Genomic DNA, 22,571 nt, shown 5'->3' with positions numbered 1-22,571 from the left:
GCTCCTCCAGCTCCAACCCCTGCCACGGGCAGGGACCCCTTCCACTAGAGCAGCTTGCTCCAAGCCCCTGTGTCCAACCTGGCCTTGAACACTGCCAGGGATGGGGCAGCCACAGCTTCTCTGGGCACCCTGTGCCAGCGCCTCAGCACCCTCACAGGGAAGAACTTTTGCCTAAGAGCTCATCTCAGTCTCCCCTCTGGCAGCTAAAAGCCATTCCCCTTGGCCTGTCCCTGCAGGCCTTTGTCCAAAGCCCCTCTCCGTGTTTCTTGTAGGCCTCATATACTTGACCTGTGATTCACATTTTAACCCCAAAAGGAATGATCAGGTTCAGTGATTTTGCCAGTACAAGGTGGTTCCCAGCTCCCTGTTCTAATACAAATAGCAAAGTATTTTGTATTACTGAGTATGTGCAATGCTTTTGCATTTCTAAATGAGCATCACCACTAAATAAAGACCCAGCCTTGATATCACACTACTTGGAGGAAGCCAGGAGCCCAAGTCCTATAAACTCATACATCTTAGTGGAATCCCTTAATTCCAGACACAAACTGGGGATATAAATGGCCAAATGGGAGCTGCCCATGAGCTGTTCCCAAGTCACTCCGAAACCTCTGTCCCCTCTTACAATGCAGCACCATCTGACCCCAGATTCTGCTGCAGACTGAAGTTGGAAAGTATTAACATGAGAACATCTGACATGATCATTCTCTCTAATTATAAATATCTCGCAAGGCAAAAAGGACTTTTAGAAAGAAAGCCCTATGTGATAGAGTTTATAAACTTCAAAGGGAATGCGATATGATAACACTTAGCACTTCTAGATACCACTTTCCATCTTCAAAGCATATTCAAATCATTAACTAATTGATCTTCAAAGAACAGCACAGTCAGTGGGAATAAAAAAGGGAACTACTGAACATAATTGCTCATTATAAAAGTGTTTCTTACAGTTCTCTCCTTTAGCATTACATTTATGGAGCTGCAGACCCCATGTCTGAGCCTGCAAAAAAGGAGAAGTGTCATTTCCTGTGCCATGCACATACTGCAGCTCTTCTCTGAAAAGTATCTCCGTTAAAGACAACCATCATGGAGATACTTGCAGAAAGCAAATGTGTTCATTCTACAAGTAAATACATTCCCTACCTCTCCAGACCTCCAAATGCGGTCCAGGCTTTCCTGAATCAAACTGGCTCGTGCATTTTCACCAGGAATAAAAGGGTTTGTAGCTCAAACCCAATTAAAATTCTGCTGATGGCACGAGCCAGGATGGAGCCCAGCTCCCTCCCTGGGACTTCTTTTGACTCTGAAGGGGAAAGAAGAAAAACACCCTTTCAATTTAAGGAATGAGCCCAGCTTTCTTGATTAAAAGGATTTGGAAGGGAGGCATTAACTCCTTTGCTCAAATACCTCCCAACTCTTGTAACACACTCAAACTAGCAGTATAAAATACAGCACTATAAGGAACATGACCAAAGCACTCCACATTTTAAGTGATCAACACCTCAAATAAGGCACAGAGAAAATTTATTGAGCAACTTGGTAGAATCTCTGCATATCCCTGAAGAAGGGCATCTGCTAAAGCTGCCTGGCTTGAAACAGGCATTTCAGTGCTTTGAAGGATGAGAAGGAGAAAGATTTACTGGTCCCTTATTTATTTAAAAGGAAAAAAAAACCTGAAGGAATCTGATAACATAATGCACTGGCTCTAGGTAAGATTTTGTCATCTAATAAATAAAGGACTATTCATCCCAGTGAGGACAGATCTCTTAGTCTAACTAACCAAAGCCTGTGATTCCATCTGAACAGCAAAGACTCTCCTTAACTAGTTTGTAGTAATGGCTAAAAGGAATCCAAATGGAAAACTCAAGCCAAGATGAAACAAACCCTTTTTAAGACATTAAAAAGTCACCTGATATCAAGAAAAGAAAGTGGCAAAGCATCACTTTTTAAGGGTTGAGAGAAGAGACATATGCATCTATTTCTTTCTTCTTCCTCCCTTCCCCAAGGTTAATGTTTATTGTCTTTTTATGTTATAAAAAATCCATTAGAAAACTGCAAAGAACCCCCTCAAACTCCTTATTATGGAAAGTTTCATGAGCTTTCATGAGTTTCAAGGGTAAGTGTAACTCTTCCTAACACATTGTGCAGCCCAGAAGCTGAGGTTGGTGACTACACCGAGGGCTCTCCCCAGCCCTGCTCCTGTGGCTTGGCTGGAGTCTGCGGTGCGAATTCCATTCCCTTCCAACACCTCCAAGCTCCCCACTCTGATCCCACTTTCTTACTCTGGGCCAAGATTAACACTGAAAGACTGAGATCGAGGGCAAACTGAGCAGAGTTTAAATTTGTGTTTTGCTGAGAGCTTTTTATAGGCCGGACTATGTAAACTGCAAAACTCATGTGGGAAAAGAGATACTCATGGGAATTAGGGGTTTTCTTAACAGCAAGAATGAAATGATCAACTCATCTGGAAAGACAATCTGTGCACAGGGAAGCTGCTGCTGCCCCATCCCTGGCAGTGTTCAAGGCCAGGTTGGACACAGGGGCTTGGAGCAAGCTGCTCTAGTGGAAGGTGTCCCTGCCCGTGGCAGGGGTTGGAACTGGAGGAGCTTTAAGGTCCCTTCCAACTGAAGCAGTCTGGGATTCTATGGACAGTCCAGGCTGTTTTTTGAAACTGGAAAAACCAAGGGAGCTCCTGTTTCTGGGCTGGAGGAGCAGAGGTCTTTCAAAACCTCTGTTGGGTCCTCCCCAGCACTCTGCATTCAATGCAAAAGACAGCATAACACGATTTTTGGGAAGCTGTGGCTTCCCATCCTGCCTCTAAGTCTAAACAAGGAAAGCAAGGTAGGAGAGAAAAAACACCATCAGAATACTCAGATTTACCAAGAACTCTCAGGCTTTTTAAAGCAGAAAATACAGGCTGAGGTAGAGTGTGAATCCAACGTGCAACAGGTATTTCTCACTGGGTCTATGTGAGGGCACTTACAAGAGAAGTAATAAATATATGAGACTTGAGGAAATTTCTTATTCTTTGGTCTTTATCCTCTTTCAGAGGAGGTTTTAGTTAAGAGCAATGAATAGACACATGTGAATTCATTGAGAAACAGGTTCTGTGCAGAGAGAGTGCTCTGTCCTACGTGTATCCTTGTAGGAGAGTGATTCACAAAACCAGGTCACTGCAGAACTAAGAAACATAAAGATTTTGGAGAGACAGACGACATTAAGTGCTCTTTAAAACCGTTTCTAACCTGACAGCCATCTTCAGGGCTGTAAGGATGCTGCTGCACTGACAGCACTGTCCTTCTAACCAAAACTGCTCCTCAATCTATAAACAGATCAATCTGTCTCAAGCCAACTCTTGTCTCAGCCCACGAATTCCTTTGGGTATAGACTGCTGTTCTGGCACAACAGGTCATGGCCCATGACTACATAAGCAACCACTACAGATACCACCAATGCAATACCTCCACCCACAACACAAACACCCAGCCTCCTGCCCCTGCCCAGTTTATTCCAAAACCCAAACACTCCTGCAGTGATACAGGGACACTGCTTTGGACATGGGCAATGGCCAGCTCCACACCAGTGTTACTCTGCTCAACCCTTCCTGCAGCAGCCTTTCCCTGAAGCCACACCAGTCTCCTGTTTCTGCAGCTGGAGTGGTGAAGATCATGTAGCTTAGATGCTCTCAGCTGAGGATCACAGAACTGTCATCTTGCAGACTTTCAAGCACCTTCACACAAGGATGAAAGGAATCATAGAACAGTCTCAGCACCCTCCCAAGGAAGAGCTTCTGCCTAAGAGCTCATCTCAGTCTCCCCTCTGGCAGCTTAAAGCCATTCCCCTTGGCCTGTCCCTACAGGCCCTTGTCCCAAGCCCCTCTCCAGCTTTCCTGCAGCCCCTTCAGGCACTGGAGCTGCTCTCAGGTCTCCCCTTCAGGAGCCTTCTCTTCTCCAGGCTGCCCCAGCCCAGCTCTCTCAGCCTGGCTCCAGAGCAGAGCTGCTCCAGCCCTCGCAGCATCTCCATGGCCTCCTCTGGCCTCTCTCCAACAGCTCCACGTCCCTCTTGTGCTGCTGCCCCAGAGCTGGATCAGGGCTGCAGGGGGGGTCTCCCCAGAGCACAGCAGAGGGGCAGGATCCCCTCCCTGAGCTGCTGCTCACGCTCTGGGGGTGCAGCCCAGCACAGAGAGGGGGTTCTGGGCTCAAGCACACACTGAAGCGGGGTCATGGGGAGCTTCTCACCCAGCACCTCCAGGAGTGTTATTCGTTGTAGAAAAGTCATTTCACTAGATGAGTAACAAGTATCAACTTTTGTTTCTCAAATAAACCTGCTTCCATCTCATTTGTCTGCAACAATCCACTCCTTCTATTGCATTTCTCTGTTACAGGCGTTTCCTCGCTAACAAAAAACCTCCCCCAAAGGCTGTGTTTCTGAGAGCTGCTAACAGGAAAGCTGGAGGAGACTCTGCTGTCAATATATCCTGAAGCACTTCCCTGTTGCTACTATCAGTCCAATTCCCTCTTCTCCTCTGCTGCTCTGCTCTGCCAATGCCATTTGCTGAAGACACTCCTTTCATCAGGAAGCTTTCCAGCCAGAGGCAAGGGAAGAGGAGGCGACTCAAGTCTCACTGTGGAGCCAGGACAACACGAAGCTTGAACATGCTTCTGTGAGAATTCAAACCAGAAATGTACGAAATGTTTCAAGGAAGCTGCAGTTTATTTGTTTCCCACCACTCAAGAAAGATTATTTCTGTAATCCTTTTTTACATCCATCTTCTGCAGAAGAAATATAGTGGGTTTTAATGAAATAAAACCCATTGATTCATTCAATGCTTTGCTTTTGTCAGGGTCTGAAAACTTGCTTTCAAAAATTATTCTGATTAAACAACAGCTGTATGTGATTTTAAGCATTATTTTAACAAAAAAGAAGTTGTTTTCTTGAGGTTTTTTAATAGAAATGTAGCTTATGAGTAAAACAAAGCCCAGCAAACCCGAGGAAGTGAACAAAGACTGCCTAGCTTTAGGATGGAAAAACTACACAAGTTATAGCGATGAGGTGTATGTCAGGAAGTCAGCTTGTCTGGCCAGCACCTGCATTCAAGATGTGGTATACAGTGGATGGGATGGAAAGGAACCTCCAGGGACTGTTCATTTTGCTTTTTGTTTGTAATTTTTTAGATTTCATAAATATCCAGAAAGCAAAGCTGCAAGAAGGGACACAGAAAGGGAGGCTTGAGAGGAACCTGGGCTTCTTCCATCTTATCGGTTGCAAGGTACGCAAATGCTGTTTGCAGGGTGCAGGTGGAATGGCAGCTCTGCCCCTTCATTGGGTATATTCAAAACAATAAATCAGGATTTTATTCCAAAAGATGCACCAAAATTAAAGCAATAATTAAAATAATTGAGCAAGCTGCTCCAGTGGAAGGTGTCCCTGCCCATGGCAGGGGCTGGAACTGGGTGAGTTTTAAGGTCCCTTCAACCCAAACCATTCCATGAATCTAAATTCTCAATCCATGTATTAATTCAAACAAAAAGAAAACCTGGCTGCACCGGAGGACCAAAAGCTGAGTTCTTCAGGGACAAGTCATGTATTTTGCTCCATATTTCTAGCTCTTTAAGCGTGTTATGCAAATGCACTGCGTGTCAAGATGGAAATGCCCTGACAAGACAAACAAAGGAAGTATTTCAGGATGTCCTTATATTTTGTAGCTTTTGCATATCGCTGCAAACACAGCCTCACATTAGCTGAACTGAGCTAAGAAGATCAGAGCAACTTCTCTGCACAGCCCCTTCAGCAGCTGACACTTCAGTTGCCAAAGCAGACAGGCCGAGGAAAGAAAGTGCCTTGGAATAAAAGAAAGGAGAAGAAATAAAAAGTGCATAAACCACAACAAAATTATCCATGGTAGGCTGGAATAAAATCTTCGTGACATTTTCATAAAGTACTTAGACTAAGGGCAGTACTTTAGGTATCATCTTTCCATCATGAAATCTCAAATTAAGAGCAGTGTGACAGTTTGAAGGAGAAAGAAAAGCTTGTTGCCATGGCAACCAATGCTAATTCCCTATGCCAAGGAAATGTTCAAGTGTGCTGGAAAAAAAAGACCCCTACACCAGAGGAAAAAAGCAGAGCTCTACAACTTACCAGAATTTAAGTCACGTCCAGGATTGAAGGCCCTGCTGTTGACAGTGGTAGACAGTCTATCACAGCTGATAGTTCGAGAAACGTTGGTGTTAAAATTCCCATCAAATCTGAAATGACAACGCCAGGATTAGCAATCTAACATTATCTAGTCAACCTACAGATGGAAATGCATCATCTGGAACCTCAATGACAAACAGTGACTTTGGAAACTCCAACATTATATATATTTAAAGGGTCCAGGAAAAACTGTGAACACCAAAACTATGGGGGATAAGCTCATCTTGGCTGTATTTGCTCTATACAACGGTAATGTTGCATTTTCCTCCACCATATTCCCTGAAAGCCAGGATCATAAGGGAGTGGTGGTCTTTCATCTGGGTTTAGGTTCCAGCTTGGGAAATGTGCACAGCACCCAGGCCTGCCATGAAGGAGTGTTTCCTCCTGCTGTTGAACCAAACTGCTCGATAGAAACCCTCTCACAAGCACCATCATTTCATCTGCCACTTTTAAAAGCTGTATTCCCAGTGTCTTGCATGAAGAGGATTTCCTCTTTGTGTCTTTACAACAAAGATCTAACAGAGCAATTTTTAACCTGCTTTCTAGCCCAAAACTTGAGGGTTTACATTCCAAACAGCAGAAAGGACTTGACAGCCTGAAGTTTTGTTACATTTTGATTTGGTTAAATAATTCAAATGCTTTCATAACTCCAATGAAAAAAATTATTACAGCACAATGGTTCTGCTAACAATAAAATATAATTAAACCAATGCCTTAGCAGAACAGAAATAAAAAGAGGTTTAAAGAGTTATTTATAACTGGAAACACTTCTGAAGCTTTCAAGGCCTCAAACGCAGTTTTGTATTATTTAGGCCAATTTTAATTGTTAATATTTTTCTGACCTTGAACATTTTGATATTTGACTTCTGGCATGAGTATTCTAGTACTTAGAAAAACTACTTACTTCCTATCAAAGAAACTTTCTGCTATCAACCTACTCCTCAGCAATGACAACAAACCACAGGCGAGGTCTGCATAACATCCCATTCTGGATGAGGAGCCTTTCTGGCATGAAAGCTGATAGGAAATGACTGTTGGAAAGAAACTGAGCCGAGTACGGGTTTGTTTAATACTGTCAGCACTAAAACAATAAATTACACAAAAAAAAAAAACCCAGCTGCATCAAAAGATATCGACAAAATTACTTCAAAACGACAGCACATCCATCACAAGCTTAATGTGCCACTCACCCAGTGCCATTCCAATGCTATTTTGCTCCATGTACATTATATTTGTGCCTAAGGTTCTTTATTTCATAGAATTCCAGACTGGTTTGGGTTAGAAGGGACCTTAAAGCTCCTCCAACTCCAACCCCTGCCACAGGCAGGGACACCTTCCACTAGAGCAGCTTGCTCCAAGCCCCTGGGTCCAACCTGGCCTTGAACACTGCCAGGGATGGGGCAGCCACAGCTTCTCTGGGCACCCTGTGCCAGCGCCTCAGCACCCTCACAGGGAAGAGCTTCTGCCTAAGAGCTGATCTAAGTTGACCCTCACCCACATATATAGGCTATCACATAGTGAAGCCCCAAAATATTGCAAGCAAAAGCATATGAAAAACAAGAACCGTTCCTTTGGATGAAGATTTTGATTAAGAAACAGAAACCAGTAAACTGCAATCACGGCAACAAATATGGTGCCCAATAAGGATGGAAAAACACTGATTGGTTTGGTTTCTTCCATACAGAGTGCTTGCTATAAGGGCTGGGGTTTGTAGACATGAACAGACAATAAAACAAAGCACTTCTAAATCATCCCCTTATAACAACAATTAGCAGAAACAAAAACCACAGACAGATGGAATGGGTTACACAGGGAAATTTCAAGTTATGACCACAGGAAACAAGCCTTTTTAAGCAAACTGAAGTGCTCCTAATCCAATGTATTTTCCTAAGCCAAATACAAAACAATTTCCTTCTACAGGGACATAGCTGCAGCAGCCCCAGCCCAGATGCAGGACTTGCCGAGGGCCTCCATCTCTCGGTTCATGGGGTCCCCTCACACGGGATGTAGGAAAACCTCTTTGTTAAGTAGGCTTAAGATCACCACCTCTGTAAGTGACTGCACCCACTTCCAGAAATACTAGCATTCTGGTACCACGCATGCTCCTGAGAGGAACACTGGAGTTCACTGTGAGCAGCACTGCTGGCACATCCATAGGCCACAAGTTCACCTTTTGTTCATGATTCCTGCCAATATAACCATATTCTAGGTTGGGCTGATGTTATTTCTGCTGAAAGCAGAGGTTTAACTTCTACTATAAAGTGAAGACCACAGCACAGCCTGCTCACAGGTTTAGGAATATGCCCTTTAAGGATGGAAGTCATTTCGTAGAGTCATCGAATGGTTTAGAAGGGACCTTAAAGCTCATCCAATTCCACCCCCCTGCCACGGGCAGGGACACCTTCCACTAGAGCAGCTTGTTCCAAGCCCCTGTGTCCAACCTGGCCTGGAGCACTGCCAGGGATGGGGCAGCCACAGCTTCTCTGGGCACCCTGTGCATTATCATCACTCTTCATGGCAAGGAAAAGGGAGAAAATGGGTGGACAGACAGCTATAAAGGTCTCCCGTCCTCTTGATCAGACTCTACCACCATCAGGTTGTATGATGAGGAAGGGATGCTGTGTCAGACACCAAAAGCAGCCAAACCCTGGTGTTGTGGGCTCATCCAGTCTGTCAGGAGTTGCTTAATGAAATCATTGGCAACCTGCTCTCTGAGACCTCCCCGAAGTTGTCTCCATTGAGGAAAAGCCTTAACTTTTCACTTGCACACAGTTCTCGGATCAAGGCTATGGCTTTTCCTGTCCCCATTAAAATGCAACCACTTCAAAAACTTACAGCTCCTACCAAGCAAGCAAAAATGTTGTTGAGTTTTTGTTGGCTAAGGAATCTCCAGACTAAGACTGATTGATAAAGGATGGGTTTCACAAAAACATGTTTATCTTTGGGCGAAACCAGATGGAGAAGAGCTATAGTCTGCAAATTAAACATCTCCATGCTAAAGAAAGATTCCAAGCAATGCTAAAGAACTAACTCTTCGGGAAAAATAATGACTTTTCAGGATGTTAGCTAACCATCCCAGTACTCCCATCCAAATCTATTAGTGATGCCAACAACATACCTTGCTAGCCACTAACGTTATTCATGTCTCAGAACACAGGCAGTAAATGATGAGATTTAATTCAAAATCATCTGGAATCTTCCTCTCCTTTGATTTTATCTTGTGCCAAGAGTTGCTGCTCACACTCAGTCAGTGACATGCACATCCTGACATGCAGTTCCCACACCGCCAAAACTACTTGCTTTCCCTTAGCTGGCAGAGGAGTTGTATGTATCTTGATTTAAAACGATGAGTGCATTGCTACACCACTTCTTCCTAAGCTGCCAAATGGAATTTCAGGTCTCTCAGCCATGACCGATACTAACCTGGGGTTTCAAGCAAATGAACACCAGGTCCAACTCTGGCATGCCTTCTAGAAAGGCAAAAATAAAGCTGACACTTTGACACCCTCAACTACCCCACTACGGGCACTCGTGCAGTCCCAAACTGATTGCCACAGGCCAAGGGCATCTGTGTTCCAGCTATAAACTCCCTGTTTACAATGCAGGTTTTACTGGAGCATATCAAAGTATTTTAATACAAAACTCTACAAAGTCCACCAGTCTTTCTCCCTAAGCAAATATTACATTACCCAGCAGGTAAATGAAGACATTGATGCCCAAATAATCTGCAGCAGAGCTGGAGAAGGAAAGCAAAAAATTACAGCAGCCCAGCCCACCCTTCCTTTCTCTTCCTGTAGCACACAAGTAGCAAAGGGAGAATACAGTGAAAGGGAAAATGATCTAAATAAAATATGCAGAAGAAGAATTCTTCTAAACCCCATAGATTAAAGAACATCCCTCAGACAGACCTGTCAGCCTAGAGCAAGGACTGCTCCAGGCTGAGCTAGGGGGGACCCCCACATCGAATCTCTTTTTGGGTGCAGTTTGCCTTAAAGCTGACTTTTACACCTTGCAGTGGGGTGTATTTTTAAAGTGCGACTGGTTCCATGGCACAAGGACTCTGGGAAGAGACCAGCTCCCATTGCAACTGTATGTCCTCAGAAAACCAAGACCAGAAACTGGGCAAAGGCAGCACTGTGGCAAACTAACATTGCAATATTTGCATCCTTTTAATCACACTGTAGAATTTTCCATGTGCTTCTTTTGGGTGCCCCCGAGTTGTTCCAGTTAACAATGTGCTATTAACCTATTTGGCAATCTTCACCATTAAAACAACACCTGGAACTAAAGTCTCAACAGTGCCGTGCGGCGTTACCAGTCAACGCTCACATTCCTGGCTGTGACTACTGGTTTTACCTTCCCTATGATGTATTTATACCTTGCCTGCTTTCCACACAAGTTTTACCCACACAGATCTCCCCATGGCTTTCGTTGGAAGAAGTTAAAAAGCCCAGAACTTCAATATATAAAGATTTAGCAGACAACCATTGATCACCATCCTTCCTCTGCACAAAGGAGATGGATTTTTTACTAGAGCTCCCACTTTTGCCAGCAGCAAGACTACGAGGCAGATGATAACAGCAGTGGCTGACTGAGATCTCCATGGGGATTAGGCCCAAAATGTTCTACGTGGTAACACCACAGCCAACCCTTAGGAAGTCCTCCAGAATCCTGACCACAAAACCACACCAAACCCCGTATTTTGATATTAATTAGGTTTGGTACTTACTTAAATGGGAGGAAAAAACCAACATTGGCTGAAATTCAGTGTCAAGACAGGCCCCCTCGCCCCATCCCCATTTCCCTGCCTCTCTCTAAAACACCCTTCCTTCTGGATTCACTTTAATGAAGAACCGATCGAAACTGCATCCCGAGGGAGCAAACAGAGCTGCGACTCCCACTTTGATCTCTTCCCCATGGAGAAACGCGCTCCCTGCCTAGCTCGCAAGATGTTCATTTGATTGACGTTTGCTCTGATGTGCAAACTGCTTTGAACTTCAGACATTAAATTCCCATCAGGCTGCACTCATTTTTATTCTCCTTCAACGGGATTTACAAGCAGGAGATCAGCGAGCGTAGAAGATAAAATACATTTGCAGAAGCTTTGAATCTGACATCAAAACAGGGCTCAAGTGAGCTCCAATTGGATTTTGTTCGGCCTGAATTTACAGTGTAAATCAACCTCTTTTGCACAGTTTTAGTTTAGGGGGAAAAATGAAGGAGTTGCATATAAAAATGACACTTGAGCAGCTACTGAGGGGTTCTCGTCGTTTTAACGTTCATTCCTTTCACTCCCTTCCCGTCCATACAAATTTAAAGCTGATTTAATATGCAAATGAAATTACGTAAGTTCATTGGAAATTCAGGATTTCCTTTGAAATCCAAGACTTCCACTCCTATTTTACATAAACGCTGAAATATTCCCACTGCATCTAAACAGAATGCGGGAAAGCAATGCTTTTAGGCATAGATTCAACAATCAAAAAGCCACTGGTGATTCAGCTCACCGGTTTCTTCTGGCAAGGCATAGAAGTTGCTTCAATTATTTCAACTACTGCTTGAAACGGTCCAAGTATACTTAGACATAAAGAAAGTGTATTATTGGAAGGAGGGCTGCAACCCAGTAACACAAACTGTTCCAAACCCCACTATTTCATGAGGAATTTGGACACATTTACGATGTAAAAGCAACAGTCCAAGAGAGCAATTTCCTACATACCTGCTGCAGTTTATGGACAGAAGAAGGTCATGCCAAGACCAGCACTTACACACGCATTTTCTAGCGACCCACATGCATTACTGTAGCCTGATACTCTGCAAGAACAGCAAATACATCTTAAATTTCACCTAGTGCAGCCCACCCACTTCTCCTTTGGAAGTGCAGCTCTTCAGATATTGCGGCAACTGAAGGGACCAAATGGGATTCCCGTTATCTCCCACTTAACTGCTCCAGAGAGGAAAGATAAACACAGAAAGAGCAACGATAAAACTGAACTGCATTAGCAAATATTTAACCATCTGTTTAAAAAAGGGGAAAAGCAGAGCACTTCTGAAGGCGATATTGCAGGCAGGGAGTAAATGATTTTCAAATATAGGTTTGTAAACTCACTTAGTCAAACACTCTATTAATGTTTGTAACACAACACTGCCAAGAAGTATGTTTTACCAACAAATATTTCTCCATTCCATCTCCTTTCACAAATTTAGATAAATGCATTCCCTAAGCTCTTATCAGCACTGTTAAATAAAGAACAAGAATAGATTTCAGCCTGGAGAAGAGAAGGCTCCTGAAGGGGAGACCTGAGAGCAGCTCCAGCACCTGAATGGGGAGCAAGAAACCTGGAGAGGGGCTTTGGACAAGGGCCTGTAGGGACAGGCCAAGGGGAATGGCTTTAACCTGCCAGAGGGGAGACTGAGATGAGCTCTTAGGCAGAAGCTCTTCCCTGGGAGGGTGCTGAGGCACTGGCACAGGGTGCCCAGAGAAGCTGTGGCTGCCCCATCCCTGGCAGTGCTCAAGGCCAGGTTGGACACAGGGGCTTGGAGCAAGCTGCTCTAGTGGAAGATGTCCTGCCCGTGGCAGGGTTGGAGCTGGAGGAGCTTTAAGCTCCCTTCCAATTCTAGGATTCTATGATTTCCAGCGTTCTGGAGATGTTATGATTTTCCTCTCAAACATACGTGTCAGCAGCAGAAGCAATAGCACTGATGAATGGCAATACACGTGGTTCTTTGGAGACCCGTGCCAACTTCTCATGAAAACCAGCAGTGAAATTCATTTCCATTCTCCAGGGTCAAGGCAAAGAGAAGGGGATGCTTCCACCAGCACACATGTGTATCCATGCCCCATGTGCAGGTACAGCATTATCAGGGGACCATGGTTGGTCACACCATGCGACTCCTTGCAGCAGCAAGGCACATAGGGCAGCTTCCAGCTCTGCCCTTTCTCTCCCTGCCTAGGTCCCAGTAGCAGGCAACTCAAGGAAACCATTTCCTACCTTCTTTTAGAGACACCCAAGGACGTGAAATGCTGTAGCACACCAGAGCATGATGGGTTTTAAAACTGGACAGAAACAGAAGAGAATCAAGAATGGGTTAGGGAAGAATTTTTTATCTCCCCTTAAAAGCATCATCTCCGGGTTTTTTTGCTGGAAAAGCTGCACAGGCAGCTGTGCGTTTCCTCATAAATGCACCTCAGTAAGAGATTATAAACTCTTTTTTTGTGCAGAGTTTGATTTTTGTGATTTTCTTTCATCTGCAAATACTCAGTATAAGCTATCTATTTGATCAACATGTTGCCATCTAGTTCAACATCATCTTTGTCGAGAAAGCTATCTCAGCTGTCATTCACAAGTCAGACCACACAGGCCTGCAAAGTTACAACCCCACCAAAGCTAATGCTTCCAAATCTGTCCCAAAACTCATGCCTTTAGTCTTTAGACACTTCTGACAACTAACAGGTATTCCATAAATTCCTGCTGGAGATGCAGGGAAGCTGCAGGTGCTCAGTACTTCTGATAACTAAACACTGATTATGCTTTCCCTACCCTCTTGCTGACACTCTTCTATAGCCCCATTTCCACCCCACACACATCAGGCCATTTCAGTTCCAAGACTTCCTAAAGACCTACTTTCTGGGAATGAAGCATCTCAGGCATGACAAACAGGAGACACCCTCCTGTGCACAAAGGTACTTATCCTCTTAAGAAGGAAGATACATTAATTAAAACATTGTCCTGTAAATAACCACACAATTCACTCCTGATAGGGAATGTCTGGAGACAGCATGAGATCTGTTTCTCATGGCTTCTTCATCAGCCATTATTAGTGAGGAAAACACAAAGCCTTATTTTTCCAGCAGGGATTTCTTTAAGGATTAGAATCACTTGACATCCATTTTCCTTATCTCCCATCAGTTTATCCATCCATTTTGCTAAGAGCCCAGAGCACTTTATCCATATTAACTCTGTCACATTGGAGCAATCCATCTTCTCAACTGCTGTGGGCACTTCCTCAATGCAGCACACAGCCCTGAGGAAAGGAGCAAGTCTTCAGGCTCTGACCCCATGGACACAAATAAAGCCTGGATCATAGGGCAGATACCAGATACTTGTACCATCCACTTCCGAGCTTGCCTGAGAGCTGTCCTCTCTGATGACTCTTATCAACTGTTGCCTCTTCATTACCATCATGGTTTTTCCATTCCCAACCCTTGGCTAAGCAGAACTGAAAATGCAAAATGCTGTATTTGAAGAAAGGAACAGAAAAAACTAAAGAAAACCACATAGCCCTGCTCCACTGCTCCACTTTAGCAGTCCACCTCTACTTAGCAGTACCTGCATGTATACTTATGCATATGATTAATTTCCATTCGCACGAGCCCATATTTGAATGCTTTGGCAAACCAGATGAGCAGAAGCATATGATGACACGCTTGTTGAATTAAGGCCTATGGAAAAGTCCCTTGCCAAAAACCACTCAACAGCCACCAACTGCACTGCCTCCTCAAGTTGTGTTTGCATGCTCCGATTTAGTTATTCTCACTACTTTCCAAACCAAGGGAGTTCCGTTGCACAAACCTACCTCAGTGGGGAGAACAAATACATGACTGTTAGTACTTCAACCAGCTTAGGTCAGTATATGCTGGGTACAACAAAGAACCAAAAGCACAGGCTGTTGATTTTAATTCAGAACTAGTCACTACAGACTGGAACCACAGTCATAGAATCCTAGAACGGTCTGGGTTGGAAGGGATCTTAGAGCTCATCCAGCTCCGAGCCCTGCCACGGGCAGGGACACCTTCCACTAGAGCAGCTTGCTCCAAGCCCCTGGCCTTGAACACTGCCAGGGATGGGGCAGCCACAGCTCCTCTCACAGGGAAGGTTTTTTCCCAGTCACAGGGAATCTCACTCATTTGGGCTCTTCACCACATAAAGGCAATGCAATAAACACTGCTTTCCCGGTCATGTCTCACTACTCAACTAAACGAGCAATTGAAGTGCCAGGTTTACTTTATATCCCAGTTTGTGCTTTGTTAGTTCTATTTTGTATCATTGATTTATAGTGCCCAGGTGTGGTTTATCTCAAGCAACATGGCAAAGTATCTTCAAAGCCAATGCTCAGATTTTCAAGGTAAATGCAAGCAAACACAAGGCAACATATGGGTAATTTTAACAGCAACAACAAATGTAATCTAAAGATACCAAACCACTAAACCAACCCTCAATAAACCTTTCTCTACACAATAGTTCATCATCTCCTTCCAAAGCCAATCCAAACTTGCTGCATTCCCAACACAATGTAAAAGGCTGATGGAAGAATCACCTCAGAGTATGAAATGCCCTCAGATTTTCAAACATCACCATGCATTTAGATGCTGATCACCATAAGCAGCCTTAAATGCTGTGGGACTGGCCTTTGTATCTACGTTAAAAATATACCCTGAAGATAAGATGCATCTGATACTGTTCTTGCACCAAATGTTTACTCAAGTAAAGAGGCCCCATGACGAAACACCTCCCTGCACAAAGAGAATACACAGAATGAAGGAGCTGTAACACAGATATTTCACAAGCCTCCTGAAAGAAAAGCCAGAGCCCTAAGGACACGTGCATTTTTAAGGTACAACCTAAAGCAAAGTATCTCCTGGATATGGCAAATAGCACAGACAAATCCATGCCTTTTTAATGTGCCCTGTTTTATAGCAGCAGCTAACACAGGCTCTAAACCAAACTATTATAATTGTTGTTGCTCTAACACCAGTACTCTCCTGCCCAGCACTAACACATCTTTTAAGCACCAAAGATAAGCTGTCACCAACAGTAGCACATCTAACTCAACTTCTCACCAGTGCAGGACTCCTCAAAGCCAGATCAAGTGAGGCCAAAATTAAAGGTGGAAGAGTTCAAATGAATCAGTAGCCTTCAAAATATGCAGGTGGGAGAGAGCTGTGTTTCCAAAATGATTCCTCAATCCATGTTCGAACACTCACGTGCGTATTCCAGTCTCCAAAAATCTGACTGCTGGCCATATCTTTCCCTTTCAATCAGGTTTTGAGGTGCCCAAGGGGGATCCTGAGGAGCATGTAAGCTTTAATGTCAATGGAAAGCTTCTGCTTAAGAAGAAGGTTATGTCATTTTGAGATTTCTATTAAAAACTAATCCCTCTTCTGGAGAGACAGGGAGACAAGGACGGGTTTCGAGGTAGCCCTAACAGCAGAACTGGCTTTTCAGGAGCAGCCACTTTCTGCCCGTGTGAACTGTTTTACTTTACTTTCCCCTTTAGCAGGCCTGTATCAGACATAAGACCCAACAACACCACGCTGGGTATCAACACTGGCTTTTTAACCAAAATGGAGATTCTCCCAGAAGGGAGATGCTACAGAGAAGGAAAATGAAAGGAAGAACAGCAGAAGGGGAAGAAACAACAAATGATGGCAGAAGCACTTAGACAAATCAGGCAATTAACAAAACATGGTGCTAGAACCCTGGAAGTGAAGTTTCTAAAGGAAAATATGGTTTTACATTCTTTGCATGACTTGCAGACAATTTCCTGAAGACAGGAGTGGATATATTCCCAGTGGTCAGATAAGCCACCGTTCTCAAGCACAGGTACTCAACCAGGCATTGCCAAAGTGCTGCCCAAAGTATCCTGCAGACTGACAGACTGGTCTGGTAACCACTTAAGCAGATTTAGTATTATCAATCCAAGCAACTAAATAATAAGAATAAAATTCTCAGTATTTACATTATCATATTATATTAATATATATTACTATATTATATCCATATATAATAATACCATATTATATTCTAATAATGGATTATATAGTATGATATAATATATAATAATATATTGTATTATTATGTTAATATTATTTATATTCTCTTCATCAGGGACTGTAGTGACAGGACAAGGGGTAACGGGTTCAAACTTAAACAGGGGAAGTTTAGATTGGATATAAGGAAGAAATTCTTTCCTGTGAGGGTGGTGAGGCACTGGAATGGGTTGCCCAGGGAGGTTGTGAATGCTCCATCCCTGGCAGTGTTCAAGGCCAGCTTGGACAGAGCCTTGGGTGCCATGGTTTAGTGTGAGGTGTCCCTGCCCATGGCAGGGGGCTTGGAACTGGATGATCTTAAGGTCCTTTCCAACCCAAACTATTCTATGATTCTATATTGTAATGCCTCAACGAGGAGCTCTGCAAATAGAAAATCCACCTCTTTACTTAGCCAGCTGTGACCCCAGTTTGTTTTTTAAGCCACTTCCTGTGAAGGACCCTTATGCAAGTCCATCCTGGGGAAAGAGAATTTCTACAGGACCTTGAAACTAAGTAATTTTGGAGCACAAAGCAAAAGGAAACTCAGGAATGTTTCCAGAGCAAACCTCTCTTTTTACTTTTTAATGAAGAATTATGCAATACTGACAGGGGGGTGATAGATCTCCTCATTCCTCCTTCTCTTCAGCCCTTGCTTGGAAGCCCATGCGGGAAGCTTGCTGTTCCTGCATGCAGAGATCAGAGGGCAGGAAGGTTTTCATTCTCAACTAAATCTTGACCTTTCTACTAACACTGCCAAATATCTGGCCGTTGATCACCAGATGTGTCAGCATTTTATGTAGACCATTTGAGAGTAGGAACTGCACAAAGACCACGACATCTACACACAACACAACGGCAAGGTACTCATTTCTTTGGAGTCACCTGAGGCTTAATCCTATTGAGATATCTTGCCTCTGTGTCAGTCAACCTGCACACAAAACAAGCGAGTGGCCTTCCTCTCCAGGCACAGATTCACACCACGTATTTGAATGCAGTGAATATTTTAAATCCTTACAGAAAAAAAGGTTAATGCTATACTTCAGGAACGATGAAAGCACAGTGTCACTAACAGAAGAGCTGTCCCATACAGCCACGTTGCAGAAAGTGCTTTTAATATTTATTACCCAATTTACCTTCCTTTCCCCAAAATGCTTTTAAATCAGGCAGATATGAACCATGAAAACACACTCTGTAATCGAGGTTTGCATCAAGTGAAAGTTACTTTTCTAGCACATATGGAAGTAAATGTTTAAAATGTTGAGCATTTAGAAGAAATTATTGCAAAAATCAGACCTTCCATCACACTTTCCTACAATGAGGAAGCCCAAAGAAGCCTCTGCAAATATTCAGCATAATAAAACATGATTAAAGACAACCAACTGCCTAGATTTAGGCTATTGAAAACTCCTATATTTAAAGCAAAACAAACTTTAAATGGACAAATTCTGTTCCTAAGCAATGTACTCAATTTGGGTTAACTTTGGCATTAAACAGCACCAGGTCAACTTGATTAAACTGCAATGCAATAGTTTCAGCATGTGATGTACTGACCAGCTTGTGATTTTGGTTAATGCACTTCAAAGGGAGGGGGTAGAAAAGGAGTCCCATGACTAGCTTCAGAAGAGTTATTCAGTTATTCAGTGTCTCAGTGCAAAGACAGTATCTTGGACAGACTCATTTTGTATTCCATGCAATTAAGGGTTGAACAAACTTTTATCCTTTTTGTTTCATTTTACAACCCATCACAGCAGAAACCCCGTTCTGGTTTAGAGCTCGTCATTAAACATGTACATAGTAAAAATGGGAAAGAACACAAGGACAAGATAAGAAGCACCTTTGGACTACTGTCTTACCCCTTTCAGAGTTACCAAGATTGGTCAGAAAATACAGGCTATTCTGCAAAGAAATCGTCTGTTTTCTTCACATATTAACAATTCCAGAATTCAATACTTACTCCATCATAGATGGGGGAATAGTACAGCAGTCCTGGATTGCAGTCAAGGGTGATGTGAGGTGAGCAGTGTATGATGCTTCCACCACTTGCTTGTTCCGATTCACAACATCCAAGTAACGGTTAAATTTCTCCCGGATTTTTTTGGCCAACTGAAAAAAATTAGAAGATTGATTAAAATCAAGCTGTTTGTCTGCATCCCCCATTCCTTATTAACCAACTTAAATGGAAAGTAAAAACTGCATATGTTAAAGATAACAGTTAAATGCTTTGCTCATTGTGCTTCTATTTTGATGAAGTCAAGTAGTTAATAATATCAACCACAGAAAGCAGTCTATACAAAGAGATAAAATACATTTACCATCTCGCAACCTGAACACAGAATTTTGCATGTATGAAAAGTGAAATTTCCATTACATCAGGCTTTCTTATAATTAAGCACTGAGACCTGGATGCGACTCTCCCTATGCTACTGGCTTACAACTGAAACGTTTTGATATGATGCTCTTGCAAGGCCTGGCAAGGGCGTGATGGAGACTAAAATAAAAAGTCAATTTAAAAAAGCTCTATAAGAAGCCCAAATAATAGTATTACAAAAGACCTCACCTAGAGAGCAATCTTTTTACTGCTTCAGGAGCAATCAACTAACAGCACATGTGCAGTGCGCTGAATGTATTCAAGAGAATAAGCTCAGGATCCAGACAGCCCCAATTACCACCATGAATGTTCTCTGGTCATCAACAGCCTCCTCAGCCAGGTAGATCTGTGCAGAAGCACTTCATGTCTCCTTTCATGTAGTTCTGATTGTGATTTGGACAAAAAAAGCCTTCCCCTCTCTTGCTTTTTTCTGTGTATCCTCTGCTACTTTTCTAGGGTCACCACAAGCTCTTAACTGAGCATCTTTCAAGTGATTTTCTTCCCCAGCCTAGCAGCTTTCTGTGGCTAGTTATAAGCTACAGCAGTTGTAATTACAGACTTCAAGAGCAATATGAAAAACATGTAATTGACATTACGTTGTAACAAAAAGAAATAATGACAACTGTCTTGCACAGGTGAAATTCTTCCACAAGCCTTTTGTTGCCAGAGGCCTGATGAATAGGTTGCCCAGAGAAGCTGTGGCTGCCCCATCCCTGGCAGTGCTCAAGGCCAGGTTGGACACAGGGGCTTGGAGCATCCTGCTCTAATGGAAGGTGTCCCTGCTCGTGGCAGGGGTTTGAGCTGGATGAGCTTTAAGGTCCATTCAAACACAAACCAGGCTGGGATTCTATGACTCTATGATGAAGGCAGCCACTTATAAATCAGGACTAGGTTTACAAGTTACATTATTAAAAGCAGATGATCGTATTTCTCTCCTTTCAGAAAGTGAAAACTAACAGACTGTCATCCCTCCCTAGCAATTCTCAGGCCTTGAAAACAATTAAGAGTGCCTAACTAGAAAGGGCAAATTGGGCATTTCAGCCCTTTAAATGTTTCTCGGTACCAGGCAGATTGGAAGCAGTCTGAAGGCACACGGTGTTATCAAGGGTGGAAGCATCAGGTTTTACAAGAGCCATTTACTAAGACTTTTGCTCCTGGTCTTTTATTCAAAGTTAGAAATTAACAAAACAAATCAGGCACATAAGAAATTTGCTCTGGCACATTCAGTGCCCTGTTCACACCAACATATCTGTTATAATTAATCGTTGGCCAGATGCCTCCTAAATGAAACAGAACGATCTCTGAACAATATAGCCTGGTGTTGAATACACAGAAATAGGCATTTTGCATTTCTGCAGACCTTCTCCAGGGCTGAAGTCAGCTCATTAATTCACAGCACTCATCTCTCCTGCTCCCTGGACACCCCAGGCTCTATGGGGATGATTTAACGGTGCCGCTACATTTGTGCACTGAGAAGCGCACTCGGTTGTTCCAGATCCCCTGCACTGACAAATGTCTTTCCTAACTATTATTAACAGGACATTTCATCATGATTTACTTCGTTATGCGAATAACAAGGCCCACGCTGATAACAGCACTGCCTTTGCCTCCATTGTTCCCAGCAAATGCTGCAGCTTAACGACAGGTCTCCTAGGAGCACAGGTTTTAATAGGACCTTGCTCAAATGACTTGCAGAATTATACCTAATTAGTTTTGCAGAATGATTTATTGCCAAGGCACCAGAGGACTACTAATGGTCTCCTCCATGTTAGGCATCCAACACAATTAAATTACTCCCAGTTGTTAGATCATAAGCTGCTGGGTTGTTCCTTTTCTATTTCCCGGTAAACTTTCTCTTTGTCTGATTGTACTGCTCAAACGTGTCCTTGAGAAGTGGATTCTTCTGGAGGGTTTCAAGCCAAATTTCCTAAATCAAAGCATTTAAGTTGCATGGTTACCAAGTTCCCCTTTCAGTGAGGGCAAATGAAATACCTGTGCTTAAGCACTATGTACACCAGATACTTGAGCCTATTCACTTCTTTTGTGGTTTCACTACCTGAAATCACAAAAATGGGAACTGGAATTTGCTGAAAGAAGGACCACACAATCAAACATGCAGTAACAGAACTAACATGGAGCATCAGAGCAAAAGGACATACATTTGGAATCACACTTTTTCCTGATAAATGAATGCTGTACAGGAAGCTGTGGCTGCCCCACCCCTGGCAGTGTTCAAGGCCAGGTTGGACACAGGGGCTGGGAGCAAGCTGCTCTAGTGGAAGGGGTCCCTGCCTGTGGCAGGGGTTGGAGCTGGATGAGCTTTAAGCTCCCTTCCAATTCAAACCATTCCATGATTTGATTATGATGATGTTTTGGTGTTAAACAGTTTTCCCCTTCCAGGTTCACCAACAAAAGCACCCCACAGCCTTTGAATTTTATCCTACTGTGCAGAGCCTGAAGATCTGACAAAACCGATGAAAAGCAAATGTTCAGTACCAAAACTGAATCTCCCATTGAAAAACCTCTGAACAGCTCAAAGTCATTACATTACTCTGAGTAAATGGGATCCAACACTTCAGTTGGGGCAGTTAGTCAAATGCATGCCAGCAGCAAGGCACTTGAAGCCTCCCAAAGCCACACAGACACCTACTCCCTGCCATGGCTAGAAGTACCTAATCTGAAGAACCCCAAAAATACTGCCTTCTGATAGCAACAGAACACTTCTAACAATCAAAACCACTTTAAAAACAGCTAACTCAGAAAAGCTGGATGGCAAGATGATTCAAAAGCCATTTTCCATTGAAAATTGATTACAATGACTAAACCATGTTATGAACCAAAGGGTAACACACCATCCAGTTCAAAGTTAATAAAAACAACTGGTTCTAATTCACCAAATTGAGAAGTAGAATCCAGATGAAGCCTAAATAAAACCCTTAACTTAATTTTTCTTCCATAGTTGGGCTTCACTGGAGCACAAAAATCCATGACAGCGAGCAGGCATTCCAACTCTCAGTGATTAAAACAACAGGCAGAAAACACTACATGCTTCCTAGCTCCTCTTCAATGCCCGTGTGCCCATGCATGCATGCACACTCACACCATTAGCTCAGAAACATTGCTCAGTTTGCGAAGTGATGCACTCAGTTGCCAGAGTAAAAGCTGCAGGCTTAAAGCAGCTCCTCATCTTTCTAA

General features: G+C 43.2%; 1 protein-coding gene across 2 annotated transcripts in view; it reads right to left on the bottom strand.

Annotated features, from left to right (window-relative positions):
* The window catches only part of CACHD1 (cache domain containing 1), a 100,181-nt gene that overhangs the window by 35,743 nt on the left and 41,867 nt on the right, over positions 1-22,571 (bottom strand). For both annotated transcript variants that reach the window (XM_062617583.1, XM_062617584.1), the window contains exons 3-4: positions 18,963-19,111; positions 6,142-6,248 (exon numbers count right to left, since the gene is read on the bottom strand). In XM_062617583.1, coding sequence (XP_062473567.1) covers positions 6,142-6,248; positions 18,963-19,111 — 256 coding nt within the window. The remainder of the gene's footprint in view (positions 1-6,141; positions 6,249-18,962; positions 19,112-22,571) is intronic.

Source organism: Pezoporus occidentalis, unplaced genomic scaffold (genome assembly GCF_034315485.1).
Source record: "Pezoporus occidentalis ecotype Australia unplaced genomic scaffold, CSIRO_AGI_Poc_V1 ctg198, whole genome shotgun sequence".
Classification (NCBI taxonomy): domain Eukaryota; kingdom Metazoa; phylum Chordata; class Aves; order Psittaciformes; family Psittacidae; genus Pezoporus; species Pezoporus occidentalis.
The sequence above is the reverse complement of the archived record's forward strand: the minus strand, read 5'-3'. Positions and strand labels throughout refer to the sequence as shown.